This window comes from Vanessa atalanta, chromosome 1 (genome assembly GCF_905147765.1).
Source record: "Vanessa atalanta chromosome 1, ilVanAtal1.2, whole genome shotgun sequence".
Lineage (NCBI taxonomy): Eukaryota > Metazoa > Arthropoda > Insecta > Lepidoptera > Nymphalidae > Vanessa > Vanessa atalanta.
In genome coordinates this window covers 1,880,846-1,900,254 of record NC_061871.1, presented here as the reverse complement: position 1 = coordinate 1,900,254, position 19,409 = coordinate 1,880,846, and the positions used below count along the sequence as shown (strand labels likewise).

The window sequence follows — 19,409 nt, the reverse complement described above, 5'->3', positions numbered from 1 at the left end:
ATTAACGTCTACAAGGTATATTTCATATATTTTAAAACGTCTATATATAAATTCGTTTACTATTTTTAAAACAAATATTTTTCTCTGATATCAAAGCTAATTTGGAATGAAAAAAATATTTGTCACTACGGAATACCTATTTGCTGTATCAATTATCACATTTACTTACCTGAAAGAAAAAAACATTCTAAGGAAACGTATCACCTAAATAGATAAACTAAAGTATACGGGTACTTAAAGAATTGTCAAGATGCTATTCAACAAATGACAGTCTCATGATGGGATGCATAACAGGGACTACCACTAAGCTACTTGTACGAGCTGCACACCAGCGCAATGATCAGGGTTTTAGAAAAAAACACTAAACAATGTCCAAACAGTTGAAAATATATCAAAACTGCCGCATACGCCACAATGCAATGCAATTTTCAATACAGATAGTGGAAGAGAAATCAACGATAGAATCAACGTAAACAAAGAATCGAGAAAAAATTAAAACAAAGAAAAAGGATACGAACATAACTTTAAGAAATTTTATCAAGTGTTAATTTAGGTTCATTTGTTTAATCACACTTACCAATGACAGCCATATATTGGTTATAAGTAGTTGATTCTTCTCGTCCTATTTGGTTAGACGATGTCAACATAAACAGAGAAAAAGGACGCAGTCAGTATAATGTTCTAGACAGCGGTGACTCGGGGCCACGATACAGAGGATACGGGCGGCGCGCGAGGGACGGCATGCGCGGAGCCCCTCGCGCTTCGCCCCACACAAAATCTAATATTAGGCGAAATGACGAGTACAACAATTTAACACCGACTCTCCATGCGACATTACTGCCGCGATGGCGGCGCCCTCTAGCCGCTCCCGCCTCCTGTAACCGTTATTTTTAAACTGTGCTTCAGTGTTAAGCCAAAATTATTATTCGATGTGCGACCCAAGTTTACTGTGCTTTAGCGTGTTAAAATATTAAGAAAAAACTTGTTTGTGACTTTGAATAAACTTTACCGTTGATTGATTGCAAGGGCGGGACGGCGAAGGCGCCGGGCCCGGCTCCTACCACTTACCAAGTTAAGCCAGACGTTCGTAGTCAGGATTTGATTTTTCTCATCCTTATTTTGTAAAACGAACGCACGGCGTCGCAAGAAAGGAACGAAAAAACACATTGATCATCCAAATTCCCAGAACGTTTACAATTCATAATTAACAAACATCTTACCCGCCAACCTTTCTGTTTTTATCTTTTCTAAAATACAATTTTACTTAAATAACATAATATTAATAAATATGAATAACACGTAAAGTAATCGAAAATATAAATTCAGATAGAGAAAAAGTCCGAAAACGATGGTTTCATAGTCAAATATGATTGAGTTGGTCATAAATAAAAATCTCAGTAACAAACCGCTCACATAAATAACTCGCATAATGCTGCGGCCAACGAATTGCGTCACGTGTTTTTACGAAATAATAAATGACGAATTGTATCGCAAATGGGCTGGCAATTTTGCAAATGTATTGCAAATTTCCGTCCAATTGGCCAAACAATTTCTGAGGGGCAATGAAAAGATTCGTTAATAGAGTTTTTCAGTCGCATCCGGAATGCTTACTATTCAGATGAATAAGTTACTGACCTGCAAAAAAACCTAACCTTATTAGTATTAGGTAAATTTGTAACATTTTGGTATTTCCTATACTTAAGACGTAAGAATGGGCAGACGTTATTTTTATAGGCATAAATATGCAAATTTCAGTTAATTCAGTTAATATGTCTTGCGACTAATTAATTTTAATTATACAACGTTACAATGCAGTTTTTTTTTTTTTAATTTACGAAATAAATGTAATTGTTTCGTTGGAAGTATTTTTATCTTACTCTGTTATATTTTTACCGTACGTAAAAAATATATTAATTTACATAATTGACGATACACCAGCGTGTTGACACAAACAAGCTGAAAAGAGGATTACGTGTCCCGAAAACTACGAAACATGATAATGTTTTTCTTTCAATGCGATTTACATTTTCTGGCACGGTACCAAGAAACGAGCTTTGATACCGTATTGAAATTCAGTGTTTCCATAAACTGTTCTTATATCTTTGCCTTCTTTATTGCCTAAGTACCGTAATTTTCATTCAATTACGCTAATAGCTACTCCATTAACGTAACATCGGTTATATTTTAAATCATTTCAAATCAAGTTTCTAGGAATAAGTTATGACCTTCGCTTAATTAGTTTAGAATACAAATGATTTTATTGATCGTATTCAGATAAATAAGATATTTTTAATATGTTGGAACGTAAAACATTTTGCGAAAATATTCATATTAGACTGGGGTTAAAACCGAGACCAAAAATAAATCAACTTTAACTATTGTCTGTTTATGAATTAAAACATGTTTCTAGTAACATTAAACAGTATCCAACATTTATTAATAGTTAATATTTAATTAAAAAAGTCACGGAAAAATAAAAAAATCGCAGGCAAAGACGGTAAAGACGATAAAGTTTGTAATCAAAAACAAACTGAAATTTTACTCTAATCTTTGAATTTGTCTAGATTTCATATTACTAATAACAAAAACTGTATCTCCTTTAAGCATAAGGATGTGAATACATCATCCAATTAACTATGACAGTCTTAATGCATAAAATTTTTACATTTTGATATTTTGTAATATACAATATAATAAGGAAATAAACATAACGTACACCAAAACAAAAGCAATAAATTATATTTTTTAAGAATAAAAAATATTACAAGATTTACGGATTACAACCAAGCTTCCGATTGAATAGATAGTGGACAATAAGAAAATGAAGCTGCATCTTACGATATTGCTCGAGTCAAAGCGGGCACGAGGTACAAAGGAGGGATTAGTGCGATGGAGACCACTTTTACAATGACTCACGGTTGTAGTTGTAAGTGTAGTATAAAATGAGACAAGTGCTGAATAGGGAAATAGGAAACAAGTTTTTGTTAAGCATTGTTGGGAGAAGGAGCTGGAGAAATTAATCGGTCATATTTTTTTCTAATAATGGAAGAATGGTTTGGTATGACGTGTCCGCGTAAGCACTAGTTTTTATAAAAATTGTTCGATTATGTTTACAAACTGATATTTTAAGACGAAAACGAAAATTTTATTTTTTATAACAGTACCTAAGTCACCCCTGCCTTTCAGTCACTCCACTTCTTGCTCGCACACACAATAACTTTAATTGCTCTCGCAAGGACTTTAATTTGGACTTTTTTATTTACTTTTGTTTCTTACCTTATTTTAATTATTTTTTAAGATATCATAATGTATTTAATGTGATCATTAAAATAAGAAATGGAAATTTGTGTAGCTGTTGTTTGTAATATAGATTTTATTTTATCTAGTTTAGACAAAGGTGTTTCATTCATGTTAGATTTAATCTTATAATGTTCTTGTTTATTTGTCAGTTGTGAGTTGTGACATAGAAATAAATAAATATATTTTTATTATATAAATTTCTGCCTTTCTGCCAATTATGTAAAGCGATGTATTTTTCTGTTGATCTTTCATATAACTGTTGTACTCAAACTCTTTGTATTCAAATACGAGAACGTTATATGTTTTGCTCATTCTATTTTATGGAAGAAGTTATTTGAAAATATTTCTGATATTTTATATTATTAAATGTACAATGAAACAAAGGAAGTTTATACATATGAAATTGCACGTTGTATTGTTTAATAGCTACTTACTATGAATTCTTAAACAAAATATATTCAATTAAATACAAAGAAATCAAAATTGAATTCATAGAAAGAGTAAATTAAAATAAAAATAGACGGCAATGGGAGGTATTGTTTAATCCTCCGACAAAAGACTGTGATATTAGACTTAGGTGACGATGTGTGACGATAACGTAATTTGGTTTGTTTCCATCTTAATAATATATAAGACTATTGACCTCAATTCATAAAAATATTCATCGTACGTGAACTATAAATTAATTTAAATTATATATATAGTGGAAAGGAGTTACTTTATTTCATCCAACATTCTATATAAGACCCCCCCCCCCTTATCTTTAATACTTTAGATGTAAGCAACTTGAGTTACGTTGCTTTTATCTCTTGTCATTGGTAGCCTATGACGTCATCGACTGTAATCAACCAATGACAATTTATATTAAAGCCAAATTGAATTTGATTAAGATTCTAATCCTCTTGTAAAATATATTACAAAATAGACAACGACTACGCTGACGATACTTTAAATGTTTTAGTATATATCCTACCCTACCCGACCCTAGATTTAACCGTTTGACTGAGATTTTTACTTTATTTCTAACACGCATATTATATCTATATATTATGTGAATATTAATGTTTCTCTGTCGAGTTGAAACTTAGTGTAGTTGTTGTCGAAACTTGCATTAAGGTTTCTGGTCGGTCAACGTAGAATTGAAGACGCGCGAGTAATCTATTCTAATATTAAAATTGCGAAACTAATTCAGCCTATCTGTCTGTCACGCTTGAACAGGTATGTTTGACGAATATGGTATGCAGCAGGCTTGAACCCCAAGTGTATAAACTGCTTTATTATACTAAATGCCTGATGACCAACCTTTAAAACTAAGCTAGCGACAAATAGTATCGAATAATTCTTAAAATGTGAAAGGGGAATTGTTACATAGTCGTTAGCTTCAATATTATCAAAAATGTTTGTACATAGAAGATAAAAATTAAATCTCGTAGCCTTATAACCTACTGATTGGAATCATAATCAGTGAATTGTTTTAGCTTTTAGAATAAACTGAATCTACGCACTTTAAAATAGTTTTCGTTCGATATATATTATTTTTCACATCATCAGAAGCAATAGCATTTAACAGAAAACAAAGTATCCTGTTACTGAAATAACAAGAAAGTATTTAAAAAGAAAGTTTTATAACTGGCGATGCAATTAAACTTTTCAACGAAGCAAGTACCAAGATTTCGACACTTGTAACAAAAGTGTGTCAACAAAGAACTAACCAGACTGCAAATGGAATCCGAAATTCAGTTAGCTCCACGAAAGCGAACTCACAAAGTTACACTGAAACATTAAAGAAGTCAGCGAATACAACCTGCGGCGTTACGGAAGAATCCTTTGTTCCTGAAGCGAGGAGACGTCAAAACTGAACCAGTCCAAACCGGTTTATTTCAAGTCTGTATTTTAAATCGTATATTTTGAATCCGTTACATAATGTATGAAATCTAGCCAGTTTAATATATTTACCACATTGATTGGTTGAATAAATTGCTAGGTTATAATAAATTTAGACTAATTTTATTCCGGTATGCAGGTTAAATGGTAATTCGGTCTGAGTTACGCAGATAAATTTTGCTATTATAAATAGAGTACTGTGGTGAAACTATACTATGTAATTCGGGTTTCAAATGATGATTAGAAAACTCCTCAATTCATTATAATCAAAATATTTATACAGAAAAATATGACATCGATATAAAGTGAAGTTTTCTACGAATTTCAAATCTATACCTTAAACCTCAGCTAAGCGTCGATGGTCAAACATGATCTCGTGTCTGATTTCAGCCACGTTTTGGATTTGACTTGGTGTTAGACTTTGTGCAAACCCGTCCAAGTAGGTAGTACTCATCAGATTTTCTACCGCCACACAGCAATACTTAGTATTGTTGTATACAGGTTTGAAGGGTGAGAGAACCACTGTAAGTGCAGACACAAGGGACATAATATCTTAGCTCCCATGGTTAGTGGCGCATTGGTGTAATTTGAGCAATGATTAATATTTATTACAGTGCTTATGTCTATGGCCGGTGGTGACCACTTACCAGTAAAGTGGCCCAATTGCCTTCGGTAGAACTGTGGTACACTCACTCACTCTTCAAACCGGAACACAACAATACTACTAGTATTACCCAGACCGTCTTGATCAAAGCCCCAGGTAATTTACATCAATGATAGAATAATATTTCTTATCGGATTTGCTGTAACCTTGTTGGAGCGATTTAATCTTAACATTCGACAATATCATTTAATTCAGCTAGAAAGCTTGAAACTCGCCGCTATAGCTTGTATAACACTCTGAGCTGTGTTGAACATGGTCTGTAGATCTATTCATGACATGACATTCAGGAAGTTGGCGATAGACCAAGCCAGTTTAAATCACTTATAGCTTGTATAACGTCTTCTGATTTTATTAAAAACACACTCAGACAAGATTAAGTAAACCTACAAGACGAATTTGTTGTTATTTTTTAATTGCATAATTTTAATTTTTTTATAAATTAAAAAGGAGTCGAGGTCCTCAGACACAGCTGAAAAGTCTTCTTATTTCAACTTTCTTTGTTTATCAAATAGGTAGAAAAATGGGTAATCTGATAGTAATTCTTCACCACAGCCCGTAGACTTGGTCGTTGTAAGAAATATTAATCATTCCGTTTCTTGTTAATCAAACGTAGCCCATAAACCGACCACTACTACTCATTGAAGCCTTCAAACCGGATTACAACAATACATATTATTACTGTTTTGAGGTAGAATATGTGATGAGTGTTTGGAACCTACCCAAACGGACTTGTACAATACTCTACCGCCAAGTAAACTACACCTATTATAATTGAATGCTTCATAAAATCATAATATAAAACACTCCCTTTTTTATCATATAGAAGAATGTTTTTTACCATACAAGTTAAATCATATTATTTAAAATAACGTTATTAGTTTTGAACTCCTTGTTTATTCGTCATAATGAAGCTAATATTTATAAGTTAATTAATACACGTATTTCTAAATGGTAAACATTTATAGATATTTTCACTTTATGCGCACGTTATTTGTATTCATTGAATAAATATGCAAATAAATTTATTTAATGTAATCGTAATTCAACATTTTGTCTATAGACTATAGACAATATCGATCATCTCTAATATAATAATAACAATAAAATATTTTGTTAATATTCGGTCTATTAACTTTAAATACTTATTTATATAGAAATATAACAAAGAACTATTTCGAAATGATTTCCTTAACATATATAACATAAGCAGCCCGTAAATGTCCCACTGCTGGGATAAAGGCCTCCTCTCCCTTTGAGGAGAAGGTTTGGAGCATATTCCACCACGCTGCTCCAATGCGGGTTGGCGGAATACACATGTGGCTGAATTTTCGTTGAAATTAGACACATGCAGGTTTCCTCACGATGTTTTCCTTCACCGCCGAGCACGAGATGAATTATAAACACAAATTAAGCACATGAAATTTCAGTGGTGCCTGCCTGGGTTTGAACCCGAAATCATCGGTTAAGATGCACGCGTTCTAACCACTGGGCCACCTCGGCTCTTATCGACTGTAATTTTACTCTCCGAAGAAACATTATTTTTATTGAAAAGAAAAATGCTTTCTAACGATACGAAACATACGGATTTTATATCAAATAACCGTATTTTGTACTGATTCTTTACAGTTCGTTTTTCGTTCTATTGAATTTCGTGGCAGAGGCAAAGATATCGGACGTCTGTCAGTTCACGTGAAAAAGGTTTCCCGCTTTCTGTAAAAAAATAAAAAGCCGAAGTGAAATTTCTCGTGAATGCAAACACATTCGACTCTATTTTATTTGCTGGTTTTACGAAAATATAGAAACGGAATGTTAATTAACCCCTAATTGAAAAACAAAAACGGTTTTGTTCCTTTACTTATTATTTCAATCTTAATATTATAAATAATACAGAACATGTTACTCAAAATAAGACTTCTTGTAATTATATAATAAATAGGTGAATGACGTATTACTTACTCTACTAGGAACTGCCACATTACCCTTTATCAAAATTTCTTCTGACATTTGTCAGAATTTTTATCGGGAACAAGACATTTTATAATCCTTGAGAATACTTCTTAATACTTGAGAACCGTTTTTCTTACGGATAACAGAAGTAACTATATGATTATCTAAAATAACGAACGAATGATAGGTTCCTACCTATGAAGACTTATAAACAAGCAGCAAATTGAAAACGAATGTTTTATCTTTACTAATATTACGCAAATTTTGATTTTCTCTTATCTAAAAATATCCGGAACAATTGAGACGATTCTACGAGTTAATAATAAGGAAAGTATACTGGAGTTATATGAGATATATTTTACTGTAAAATAAATAAATTGCCAACGCGTTATCCCAATATAAGTAACTCAAGTCGTAACAATGAGGATATTTTCCACGCGGTTAAACCCGCTGCGCGCAGATAGCATTTTATATAATACCAATACTATGTCCAGAGGTAACAGCTACTATCAGCTGGCCTATTTACTGTTTCTCTAATATAAATAAAAATACAGAACGAAATCCGCTATTTCCGCGCTATTAATTATCCGTATGATATAATAAATTTAAATATTGATTCCCAATCATCGCATCATTTCCTTAAAAACTTAGTCACTGTTTCTAAATTAAAAAAAAAAAAAAAACAATTTCTCTCGGAACGGTAACAAACGTATTGCACGTTATACAAATATTAAAATAATACATTAATCGGGTTTTTTTACAATAATAGAACGTGTGAATTGTTACAGTAAATATTATAACCTTTAAATCTGTGTAAATGTGTTCTTATAAAAGAAGTTTTCAGTGCGCGCAATCTAAGTTGACCAGCACAAAGTTAGACCTTGCGAAACTTACAACATATAGAACAATAAAAAATAACGATATTATACCATTTTCGTGTTTTCAACCGCGGAATATTCACAAGCCTAAGACACGCCAAAGATTTTATCTGCGTATACACTCGCGGGTAATATACATAGATATAACCATTAATTGTACATTATATTCAATTACAAAAGCTTATTACGTTTGGTTATAAACTAGTTTTCGTCCGTGCCTTCGCCCACATATTGCGGGAATTATTCTTAGGGTTCAAGTTTTCTTCACACCCAATTACATCACATATTATAAATACATTTATAATATTAGTGTAAATATATTTTATGACATAAAATTTATATTAAATTTCGATGTTGAATATACATACAAGTTATCTGCGCTTAAGTACTTAATAATTTATCTAGTTTACTTCGTCTCTCGACTTCGAATTAAGTTTAAAAATTAATAATATAAAATATTTAAATAAAATTTAAATATTATCACTTGCTAAGGTAAGTTATTTTTATTTTTTTTATAAAATTAAAATAACGTCTGCCCGTAATATTTTACTGTATGAAATGAAATAATTAAAATTAATAATCAGTAACGAATTCGATACGACAAAACGTTTTCACTTCAATTTCATTACAAATTGTATTAAGGGTAAACAATTACATTTTTTAAAAACGTTTAAACCAAACATGACATAACATACTAAGAAATCTTCAAGAAAAATCGGAACCAATTTGCAATGAAACCAAAATTTTGCTCAGTTTTTCAAGTGATTGATTACGATAAGAGTAACATATCACAATCTGGGAGCAACATACATATTTCTGTATGTAACGTTTGAAGGATTCACTTCTGTAACGTAACGTTACGTACGTTCTGGAACGTTGCCAACCCTTAATTGTTTTTTGTTAATTTTCTACACTTTGTAATGAAATATCTCAAACATTACTACGTAAGGTTAACTGCACAACTGAGTACACTGACATCACAAGTTAGCAAGTCACTGAAGTTACTTAGACGGAAACCTCCCAGACCGCAGCTACCGGACGGCCGTCATTAATCTCAGCGCAGAAGATAAATGCATCCGACATACTTGGTGATTTTCACACGCAAATCATAAGCTAACTCAAACCGGCTAACTTATCTGACCAACTTGACAAGACAGTTTCGAGATCCCTTCTCCTCTGTACTTGGAAGATATCATAAATAAAATATACACCAAATATCGTCCAGTCTTAGCTATGTAGTATTTGTCAATAACTAAATAACACATTTTTTACGAAGGGAAATTTCTGTCGTTCATAAGTAAATACCGTAGGAACTATCAACACATATACTTATGCTAGCATACATTACATTTCTTTTCTTTCGGTTTATGTAGCAGTAGAACTATTCTGTAAGAACAAAATCTAAAGTCAGCACAATCAGCCAAGCGATGTTAACTATAATTATCTAACTTAAAGGATCAAAATAGCGTATCACCGTTATTCGATGTTCAACATTTCGCAAATGAGATACAAAGTCTTACAGAATAGCATTACTGAAATTCAATCGATAAAGACGGTAAAGTAATTCAAATTTAAAGTACCCTTTAACCTTGCAGCTATTTAATTCCTAATTCGTACATTTTTAGAAAAATGATAAATTCGCAAAATTAAATTTTGACATGGATTTAATTTTCTTCGCGATTCTGTTGAGTATTGCCAACAAAACCTTCGCCGGCCGTCGCAAAACGACAAAGTAAGATACACAATGCAGGCGCAATTTTAATTTTGCGAAATATTAATCAAAGTCCCCAGCTTCGACTACGTTCCTTTCAATTTCTAGACACGTGATAAAAGTTACTACTTTTAAAATAAAAAAAAATATGATAATAGTTATCATCTGAACATAATGTATAATACAATATTAATAAACTTCCATAAAATTAATACTCGAGACATGAGCTCATTAGTACGAGCATCTTTATGGCTTTCTAAATAATATTTGTATAAATTTGTACTTCAGTGATCGTTTTTATAGTTACTAATACTATTGTAACGTAAACGTTTATATTTACACTTTTAAATCGATGGGATTCTGCATATGACAAGATTATAATGCTTGAAAATGCATAATTTCTAAGAACCTTTAATTACCACTGTAAATAATATTATCAAATACTTGTAAAATTATTATTTTTATCAAATTATAGAATGAAACCTACCACGTCAATGATCTGTTGCAGCGTGAGTCCAAACTTGACCTCTAACGGTTCACTCTCGTTGGCTACCGGCCGCTCCAATGTATTGTAGGAGTTGAGAAGACTGTTCAGTAGACGTTTCTCGTGCGGTCCTTGCTCCGATACTGTAAACAAATTCATAATTAGCTACGCGTGAATATAAAACTTGCACTTATAATAATCTACTAATAGCCGTGACAATGGTATTAAAAATACTAATGACAAGAGTCAATTGTTGCGTATATAAGAATAATTTCGAGTACACCAACTCATAGTTAACAGAGCAAACAAATTCGACTTAAAATCTTAAATCTTTAAAACAAATAATATAAAAAATTAAAAGGTATACACAACTATATGAAGGCCTGTATATACGAGAACGAATATTACTTTGAAAGAAGATATAATACTCTTCGACATACATAACTAGAACAAATTGATAACATCCTACAAACGTTATGTACAATAAACAGGATATTGAACCTACTTTTGACAAGTACCCAAAATGTTGAACATAATCTAACCAAATTTTGGGCAGACAATAGAGACGACGTCGCGGTGAATTCAAATGAAAAATTCCTGTATTTTAAAAAGCTTTATCTAGAGCTGCGATATTTTCTGTGTCTATTTTTTCTCTCTGCATTTCTTTTGTTCACGCGTTTGTACTTGCTAATTGGACCCGCCTTCCACTCACTTTTATTGGACGTGACCGATGTAAACTCCATGTTTGCTTGTAGAAAACGTATATTAGATCCCTTTGATGAATATTTCAGTTTTTAAAGCTTTAAGGTCGTTTTGTTACATTTTATTTGCGTCGGATACCTCTGCCTTTTTAGTATACCGGTCTCTTATATAATTCATAGGGTCAGTAACTTAGCGCCGGCTTTACAAATGACCGCTGGAGCTCTAGGAACTACCCGCAACAAATTGCGCAAATCCTTGTTGGATACTCAAAGCGACCCGCTCCGAAGAGTTACGACTGGATAAAACCTTTAGCCACGCACCTGAACCTCTCGAAATGGTAAATTTATGACCACACCTAAACTAAAGACAAAAAGTGCAATTTCGTTTGAGCAGTCCTCAGAAATTCACTAGAGTCCGGCTTGAAGGACCAGCAATAAACACTCATTTTAGGGGCTTAGATCGCTCTTGTGAACGTGATATACGGAGGTGCGAATGCGACAGGTATAATTCGTATATGGCAGGATTAGTTTACGTGAGGGAGATGGAATACGCGAAGCCGTTAAACCAGGTGATTCATATCCTTGGGAATTCAAGGGTACAATGGGCCGTTTTACGTGTAATAGTTTCAAGATGCCGTAACGATTTTAATTAAAAGACATGTTCGTTTAAGGACTTTGATCATTGTGTTCAAATTTATTAGACAATTCCGCGTCTCATTCATCATGTTGTTATTATTAAGGGAAATAAGGTCTCATGTGTTTGAAATAATGGATTTAATCTAAAATTATTAAATTTGCACCATCATGTTCTACTTTGTTTCTCAGTTGTAAATTACAAAATAGCTTTAGTGTGGCGTCTACGTTGCTTTGTTTTAGGTTAAAAAGGAGTTTTAATGAGAGGAGATAATAATATCTTTAAAATGTATATCAATAAATAAACTAACGTACTTTCTCATTTTAAAAAAATAAGTATTATTAATAAATCTATTTAAAAATATAAAGTTTTATATTATTTAGACTTATATTTTTAAGTATATTAAATACTCGATCATTGATGTCATTTGAAGTATTACGATATATTTCTGTGTTCACTTATTTCTGATAATGTGACTAATCTTTTTAATGCTAGATTTAAGCACCTTAATTATAAATTTTAGCGTGTTCTTGTATATTGTATAATAATAAAAGTTATTCGTAACAATTCATAGCAACACAATAGCTTCGCCAGCTTATTGCTCACCGGAACGCAATAACGGCACGGTCTCGACTAATCTAGTGCTCAAGCGACTGCAACAGCTAGTACCAAACAAATAAAAAAAGTTGAAAACTTCGTCATTTGCTTTTCGAAATTAGGAAATTCAAATACGTAATTCATAAGTAAGGGTGGTTTGGAAAGTTTATGGTTTGCATTCTATTAAAATTGCCAGTTACTTTAATTCTTGGAACATTACGAACAAATTTTATAAACATAACAATTTATATACAATTCTGTAAAAAGGTTCTTTAGAAAAGGTTCAATATCTATAAAGCAAAAATGAAACGGTGTTTCATGTTCAATATTTTTAAACTGTGGGATTTTAATGTTCCGGGAGTTTCATTATCAACATCACTTGCGAACTGCGTTCACTTCCGGTAAGTGTCAGGTCACCTTCATGTATAAATTAAATCTCTAGCTATATATGACGTTTTCCAATTTTCAACTATTTTTAACAAGGTGATCTTTGATAACATCAAGAAAATACACTTTCATATGTACGTACCAAAGTGGGTTTGATTGGTATTGGAGACTGAACCCAAACGCAGTTATTATTTTTTATTATAAAAAAGCTGTATATAACACATAAATAAGTAGCATTTATATCTTTAAAATGCAGCATTAATTAGAATTACTTGCTCTACAAATATATGGTCAAAACTATTCGATCGAACTATATTACTGTCAGTTTTATATAATTCAGATTCAGACCTAGATAGAATATGTCTTTTCAAGGTTATGTTATGTTTGAATAGGTAGATAATAGTATATATATACAACAACACGTTTGCTACCAGCCTAATAACTAAGTGTCGAAAATAATTAAATAAAAAACCCAGGATAAGCGAGACAGAGATAAAAACTATCACATATGTGAGTGTATCAATGTGCGAAAGAGACAAGTCCACACACCCGTAGATAATTTATAATGCTACTTCACGCTGCGCCCTCGTTGAACCACAGAAGTGACATGAACCAGGGTACAGACTACATTACAAAATCCTTTTAACTCCACAAAGGGTTAATTAAAATGTCAGTCGCCTTCAAACAATCGGCCAATAGTGTTAGATTAGTTCCACTTTGTTACAACAGCCATTTAAAAAAAAATAATTAAACATCGTTAATTTGACATTTTATACGAACAAAGAAGGAATTGAGTTAAATTACTAACAATCAGTAGAAATTTCATGTAAAACAAATATGACCAATATTATGCCTTCTAGGGAAGATTTACGACAAAATTGTTAATATGGTCATTATAAAAATCATATAAGTATAATCACAGCTTTCATGGTTAGTTACATAATGACTTCTATTAAACTCTAAACAGTTCAATTATCAAACATCAATTTTTAAATAAGTATAAAACAATCGATCAAGAAAGTCAAATACGAATATAAATTAATAACTGCTGAGTGTGAAGAACACTCACATTAGTAGCACGAGTTTACTAAAAACTAACTATCAATGAAATATAAATCTCTATAACTTAGAAAGATATATTTTTTACACATTAGCAGCCTGTAAATTACCCACTGCTGGTCTAAGGCCTCCTCTCCCGTTGAAGGGAAGGTTTGGAGCATATTCCACCACGCTGCTCCAATGCGGGTAGGTGTAATACACATGCGGTAGATTTCGTTGAAATTAGACACATGCAGGTTTCCTCACGATGTTTTCCTTCGCCGCCGAGCAAAAGATGAATTATAAACATAAAATAAGCACATGAAAATTCAGTGGTGCCTGCCTGGGTTTCAACCCGAAATCATCGGTTAAAATGCACACGTTCTAACCAGTGGGACATCTCGGCTCATAATTAAAAGTTAATTTAATTAGTACGAAGTTATAACTCAAAATTCGGAAAACAATTAATATGATAATTCATATTCTTGATTATGAGTAGCGTTTTAAAGTCTTGTCCAAATATACCATATCCCAATCAAAGAAAGAGATAAGATAGATAAATTTAATTAGATTTTCACATTCCAGACGATTTGCTAATAGTTCTGCTATGTTATACAAACAATTATTGATGAATATATCTTTATTTATAACACTTCGCTTCACTACTCTATACATTGTACTTTTACTATCAAAGATCCGATAATTACTTCACCGGCATTTTTTCGCGAATCGATAAGAATGTTTCCATAAATATGTTTGATTTTATTCAAGCTCTCGACCAATGATATTACGTCGATTCAATGTTAAATGTTGTTTAACATGATTTAAAGTTGACGAAGTTGACGGATATAAGTAATTAAGTACAATAATATCGTATTATAAATAAAGATACATAAATCAGGAACTTTTAACTGAATAATATAACTGAGCTATTATGAAATTGCATGGAATACGTAAATCTAAGGTTTGTTGACCTTAATCCTTTCTTCAATTGAAATAGGCTGTATATGTATTCTTTAGCAATATTGAACTTAAAAATCCCAATATATTTCCTATTCGAATTTCGAACGTAGTTTTCAAAACAGTGTCATGTTTTTGATAGAATACAATTTAAATAAAACTGCTTGCCACTTTCATAACTAGACGCTTTATATTTTGAAGACTCAGTGCTACGGAATCCTCTGCAATTCGACGGATTACGTCACGCTGTGCTCGTCGCCCTTTGATGTTATAAATTGAATGCAAAAGAATTTTTAACATTTTTTGGTAAAAAAAATCCCGTGTCTGCGTCATGAAAGATATGCAGACTTTTCATACGAAACCTCTTTCATTATATCTTTTTTTACTTTAAATGATTTTAGCAGAACCGTGATGACTTAGTGGATAGCGGACTGAATCTTAATCAAAGATTACAAGTTCCTAGGAAGCGAAACAAAGATGTGCTTGTATATACATCGTGATATTTGTATATTATAATATATTCCTGTAGATTATCTTCTAAATTCTGAATCATTTATCTGCCAACATTAGAGCACCGTGGTGGATTAAGGTCCAAACGAAGCCTAACCTTTGTGTAAAGTGCGATATTTGCCGGTCGATACTTTACCTTTATACGGTTACACGTAGCTTATACCTGTTTATATGTATATGATTTTTTTTTTTTATTAAATACGTAAGTGAGTGTAAATGTAACTAAGTAAGTGGTCACTTCTACCGATAGACGCTTTGGCGCTGCAAGGAATATCAACCATACTTTACATCGTGACTAAGATGTTTTTTCACTTGTATCTGTAGTTACACCGGCTCACTCTCTTGCAAACCAAAATTCAACAATACTAAGATAACTGCTTGGCGATAGAATATATGACCAATGGGTGGTCCCTACGTTTGTATGTAGTGATAACCACATAGCATCAGGTGGCCCGTTGACCGTCCCTCAATCGAAGCCATCAAACTAATGATATCAACATTTACATATCTATATGTGTTAATAAATAAAATTCTTACAAAGAGAATACAACACTGGAAGAGTATCATTCATATCTTTTAAAAGAACATAGATAGATATTTCATAAACAAAAACAATTCTCTATAAATCTCCATAACAAAAAGCGTTACAAGACCCTATAAGTTTGTTAGATTAGTCGGTCTGTTGGCTCGCTTTTAAATTGAATATTCTTTGCGGCTTGACAGTTACGACATGTAGAATCGCTGCTAAGATTTACTATGACAAGAATTTATGAAAGTATAACTTTTTATTATAACTATGAAGCGGAGAGAGCGGAGAAATTATAAAGTTCTATTTTTTAATTGATTCAGAAGGTCATTGATATTAAAATCTACAGGACATTATGCTAAATATCCATGTATCAAACTGGAAAATCATTTGAACGGAATATTTGCTTAAAAATTGAATTTCATCGATCCTACTGAATTTTTTGATAGTACTCGGATTTCTCAAAGTTCACGTAAAGCCCTTTGGGTATACGGTAAAACTCAGGCGGTGACCGAGGTAGCTCGGTCTTGGGTTGTTGACACAATAAGTTGTTTCGAGATACCATTAAATAGAGACCTTCGAGGCCTTGACAATTCCGTAAGAAAAAACCCGAAACTGACCGCGGATCACGATCATAAATATCATGAAAATATGATATGATATATGACGACCTCCGTGGTCGAGTAGTGTGTACAACGGTTTTCATGGGTACGCCACTCCGAGGTCCCGGAGTTCATTAGTTTTCTATGTTGTCTTGGGTCTGGGTGTATGTGGTACCGTCTTTACTTCTGATTTTCCATATCACAAGTGCTTTAACTACTTACATTGGGATCAGAGTAATGTATGTGATGTTGTCAAATATTTATAAAAAAAAAAAAAAAAGATATAATATGACATAGTCTACAATCATAACATTCAAAGTGTCAAAATAGCGTATCTTCGTAAGACGGTTTCAATATTCCTGAAATATAGATAGATAGATACGAAGTGACTTCTCACAATAGCACTGCTATTGTTGATATTTATTCATGTTCATCGAACATATATAATTAATTTAATACGTATGTTGTAATACCAAACACTCACATGCAAAAATTATCCAATTGTTCTCCCTAAAAGTACACAATATCGACATACGACATATCCTTGTGCACTAAAAATCACGACATCCTATTTTGTTTTCTCGAAATAATGATTACAAAACATTAAATATTAAAATCGATTTGTAGTCATAAATACGACAAATATCAATTTATTATGTATAGAACCTCGGAGGTAATGAACTGTTACAAAATATCGACAAAGTTGGCGGCAGCGAGCCGTGTTAATTGAATCTTCATGTCACCAACAGTAATTACCTAGAGTTTTATATTCCACGCTATATTGTCCCTTGCGGATAGTCCAGGATACTCATAATGGTATAATTTTAAATATTACTCATAATTAAAACGATGAGTGACCGCGAAAATCCATTGTACACCAATTAATGTAATAATGATGCCGTGTATTGATATTCTTTTCAAATAGCATTTCTCATATCGCTAATGAGAACTTATTGAATTAATACGTGCGTATCTGTTTAATGGGCGTTTGACGGGTATTCCCGAACACACGGTTTTTTTTTTCATATCATCAGGAACACATCAAACATGGAAGAGTTTAAAACAAGTTGCATATATGTGACCATAATTGAAACGAGTAAGGTGAAGTAACTTTTCGTAAATGTCTCCTATGCGGATTGATGGGTACTCATGTAGCAGATTTGTTATCGACGCATGAAGATTTCCTCATTATTGGAGCACGCGAAAATTGATTGAGGCTTGCTAGGATTTGAATCTGTTTTGGTTGTAGATTGACGTATTCCTAAGATTAAACAATAGAATGCTTTACAACAAATATATCTAATTTGGCCAGAACTCTCCTCTCAAAAGACTTATGAGAAAATACATTCAGCGAAAACAATAACATCAGTCATCATTCGATAGCAGTCAAAATCAATTTACACAGAATTTTTAACAAAAGCTAATTAATAATTAGATTTGGATACTATTCTATTCCAGTTATTTGTGTAGACGGAAATAAAATCGAGTGTTTTTAGTTTATTTTTGTTATTGATCGTGATCGGGTCGGCTTTCCTATGTTATATACGTTCATAATTACTTTTGTTTTTGTTAAATACGTAATATTATATATAGTTATTTTTTTTAATCAAAATAAAAAGATAATTTACTTAATCAAAAAAAAAATCGATAGATTTGTGATATAAACATTTATGAGTAATATATATGAATGAAAATACAACACACGCATCTAAGTATACACGCATCAAATAAAGTATATCATCTTAAATCTGTTTTCAAAATTTCAGCAGATACGAAGTGATTCCTTATACAAACAGATAACTTAACATATACGTAATCCCAAGAGATCACATTTAAAGAACAATTAAATGCTCTCCCTGACATTCGTCCTTTTGCAATCCATCTTTATTCATTTGTTTAAAAAAAAAAAGCTCATTTATATATTTTTAAACAGAACATTCTTTATCGCCGTTGCAAAAAATAATACAAGTCATGTTAATTTTTTAGAACAATCGGTCTGCTGGCTTTTATACTATCGCTAATGATTATCTTTTAAGTAGTTATGGCCTTTTTAGTTAAAATAAACTGACTATATTTTGTTTATCTGTCTTATATTTGTTTACTCGTTATTATAAATATGGTAAACAATGAAGTTTATGTAATTTAATTCTTTTCAACTTCGCGAATAGTGTAAGTATTGCTCATGCTAAATTAGCAAGTTTTTTATTTATTTTTTTCACCCGAGCGGTCGGTAAATCTACAATAAAAGAAGCCCGAGTAAGGGGGCCAAGCCTCGAGGCCCGTACACCACTCCGCCTTGAGGGCAACACGAGAAAACTCTACCAAGGTTTTACTTTTATTTTTTATCTTTACTTACTCCTCTCGCTTACGGTAAATTCGGAACTTGGAAAATATTTATTGATTACTATAACTTTTTGGTTTAGCGCGATTTGAATTTATAATACACTATAGAATCAATACGTGTATTCCATTATTTTTAAGATAGAGGGTCATTAATTTATTATCATTATTCAATCTTGCTATCTGTTGTTTATAGCCTTTCGACTGGTTGGTAACAATCCAACTTCTAAATTACACCTCGTACAC

General features: G+C 32.2%; 1 protein-coding gene across 13 annotated transcripts in view; it reads right to left on the bottom strand.

Annotated features, from left to right (window-relative positions):
• The window catches only part of LOC125064075 (neuronal acetylcholine receptor subunit alpha-7), a 105,696-nt gene that overhangs the window by 23,524 nt on the left and 62,763 nt on the right, over positions 1-19,409 (bottom strand). For 9 of the 13 annotated variants that reach the window (XM_047670876.1, XM_047670893.1, XM_047670860.1 and 6 more), the window contains exons 2-3: positions 10,872-11,011; positions 578-622 (exon numbers count right to left, since the gene is read on the bottom strand). In XM_047670876.1, the coding sequence (XP_047526832.1) occupies positions 578-622; positions 10,872-11,011 (185 nt within the window). The remainder of the gene's footprint in view (positions 1-577; positions 623-10,871; positions 11,012-19,409) is intronic. The other 4 variants (XM_047670927.1, XM_047670945.1, XM_047670919.1 and 1 more) reach the window with 1 other exon arrangement.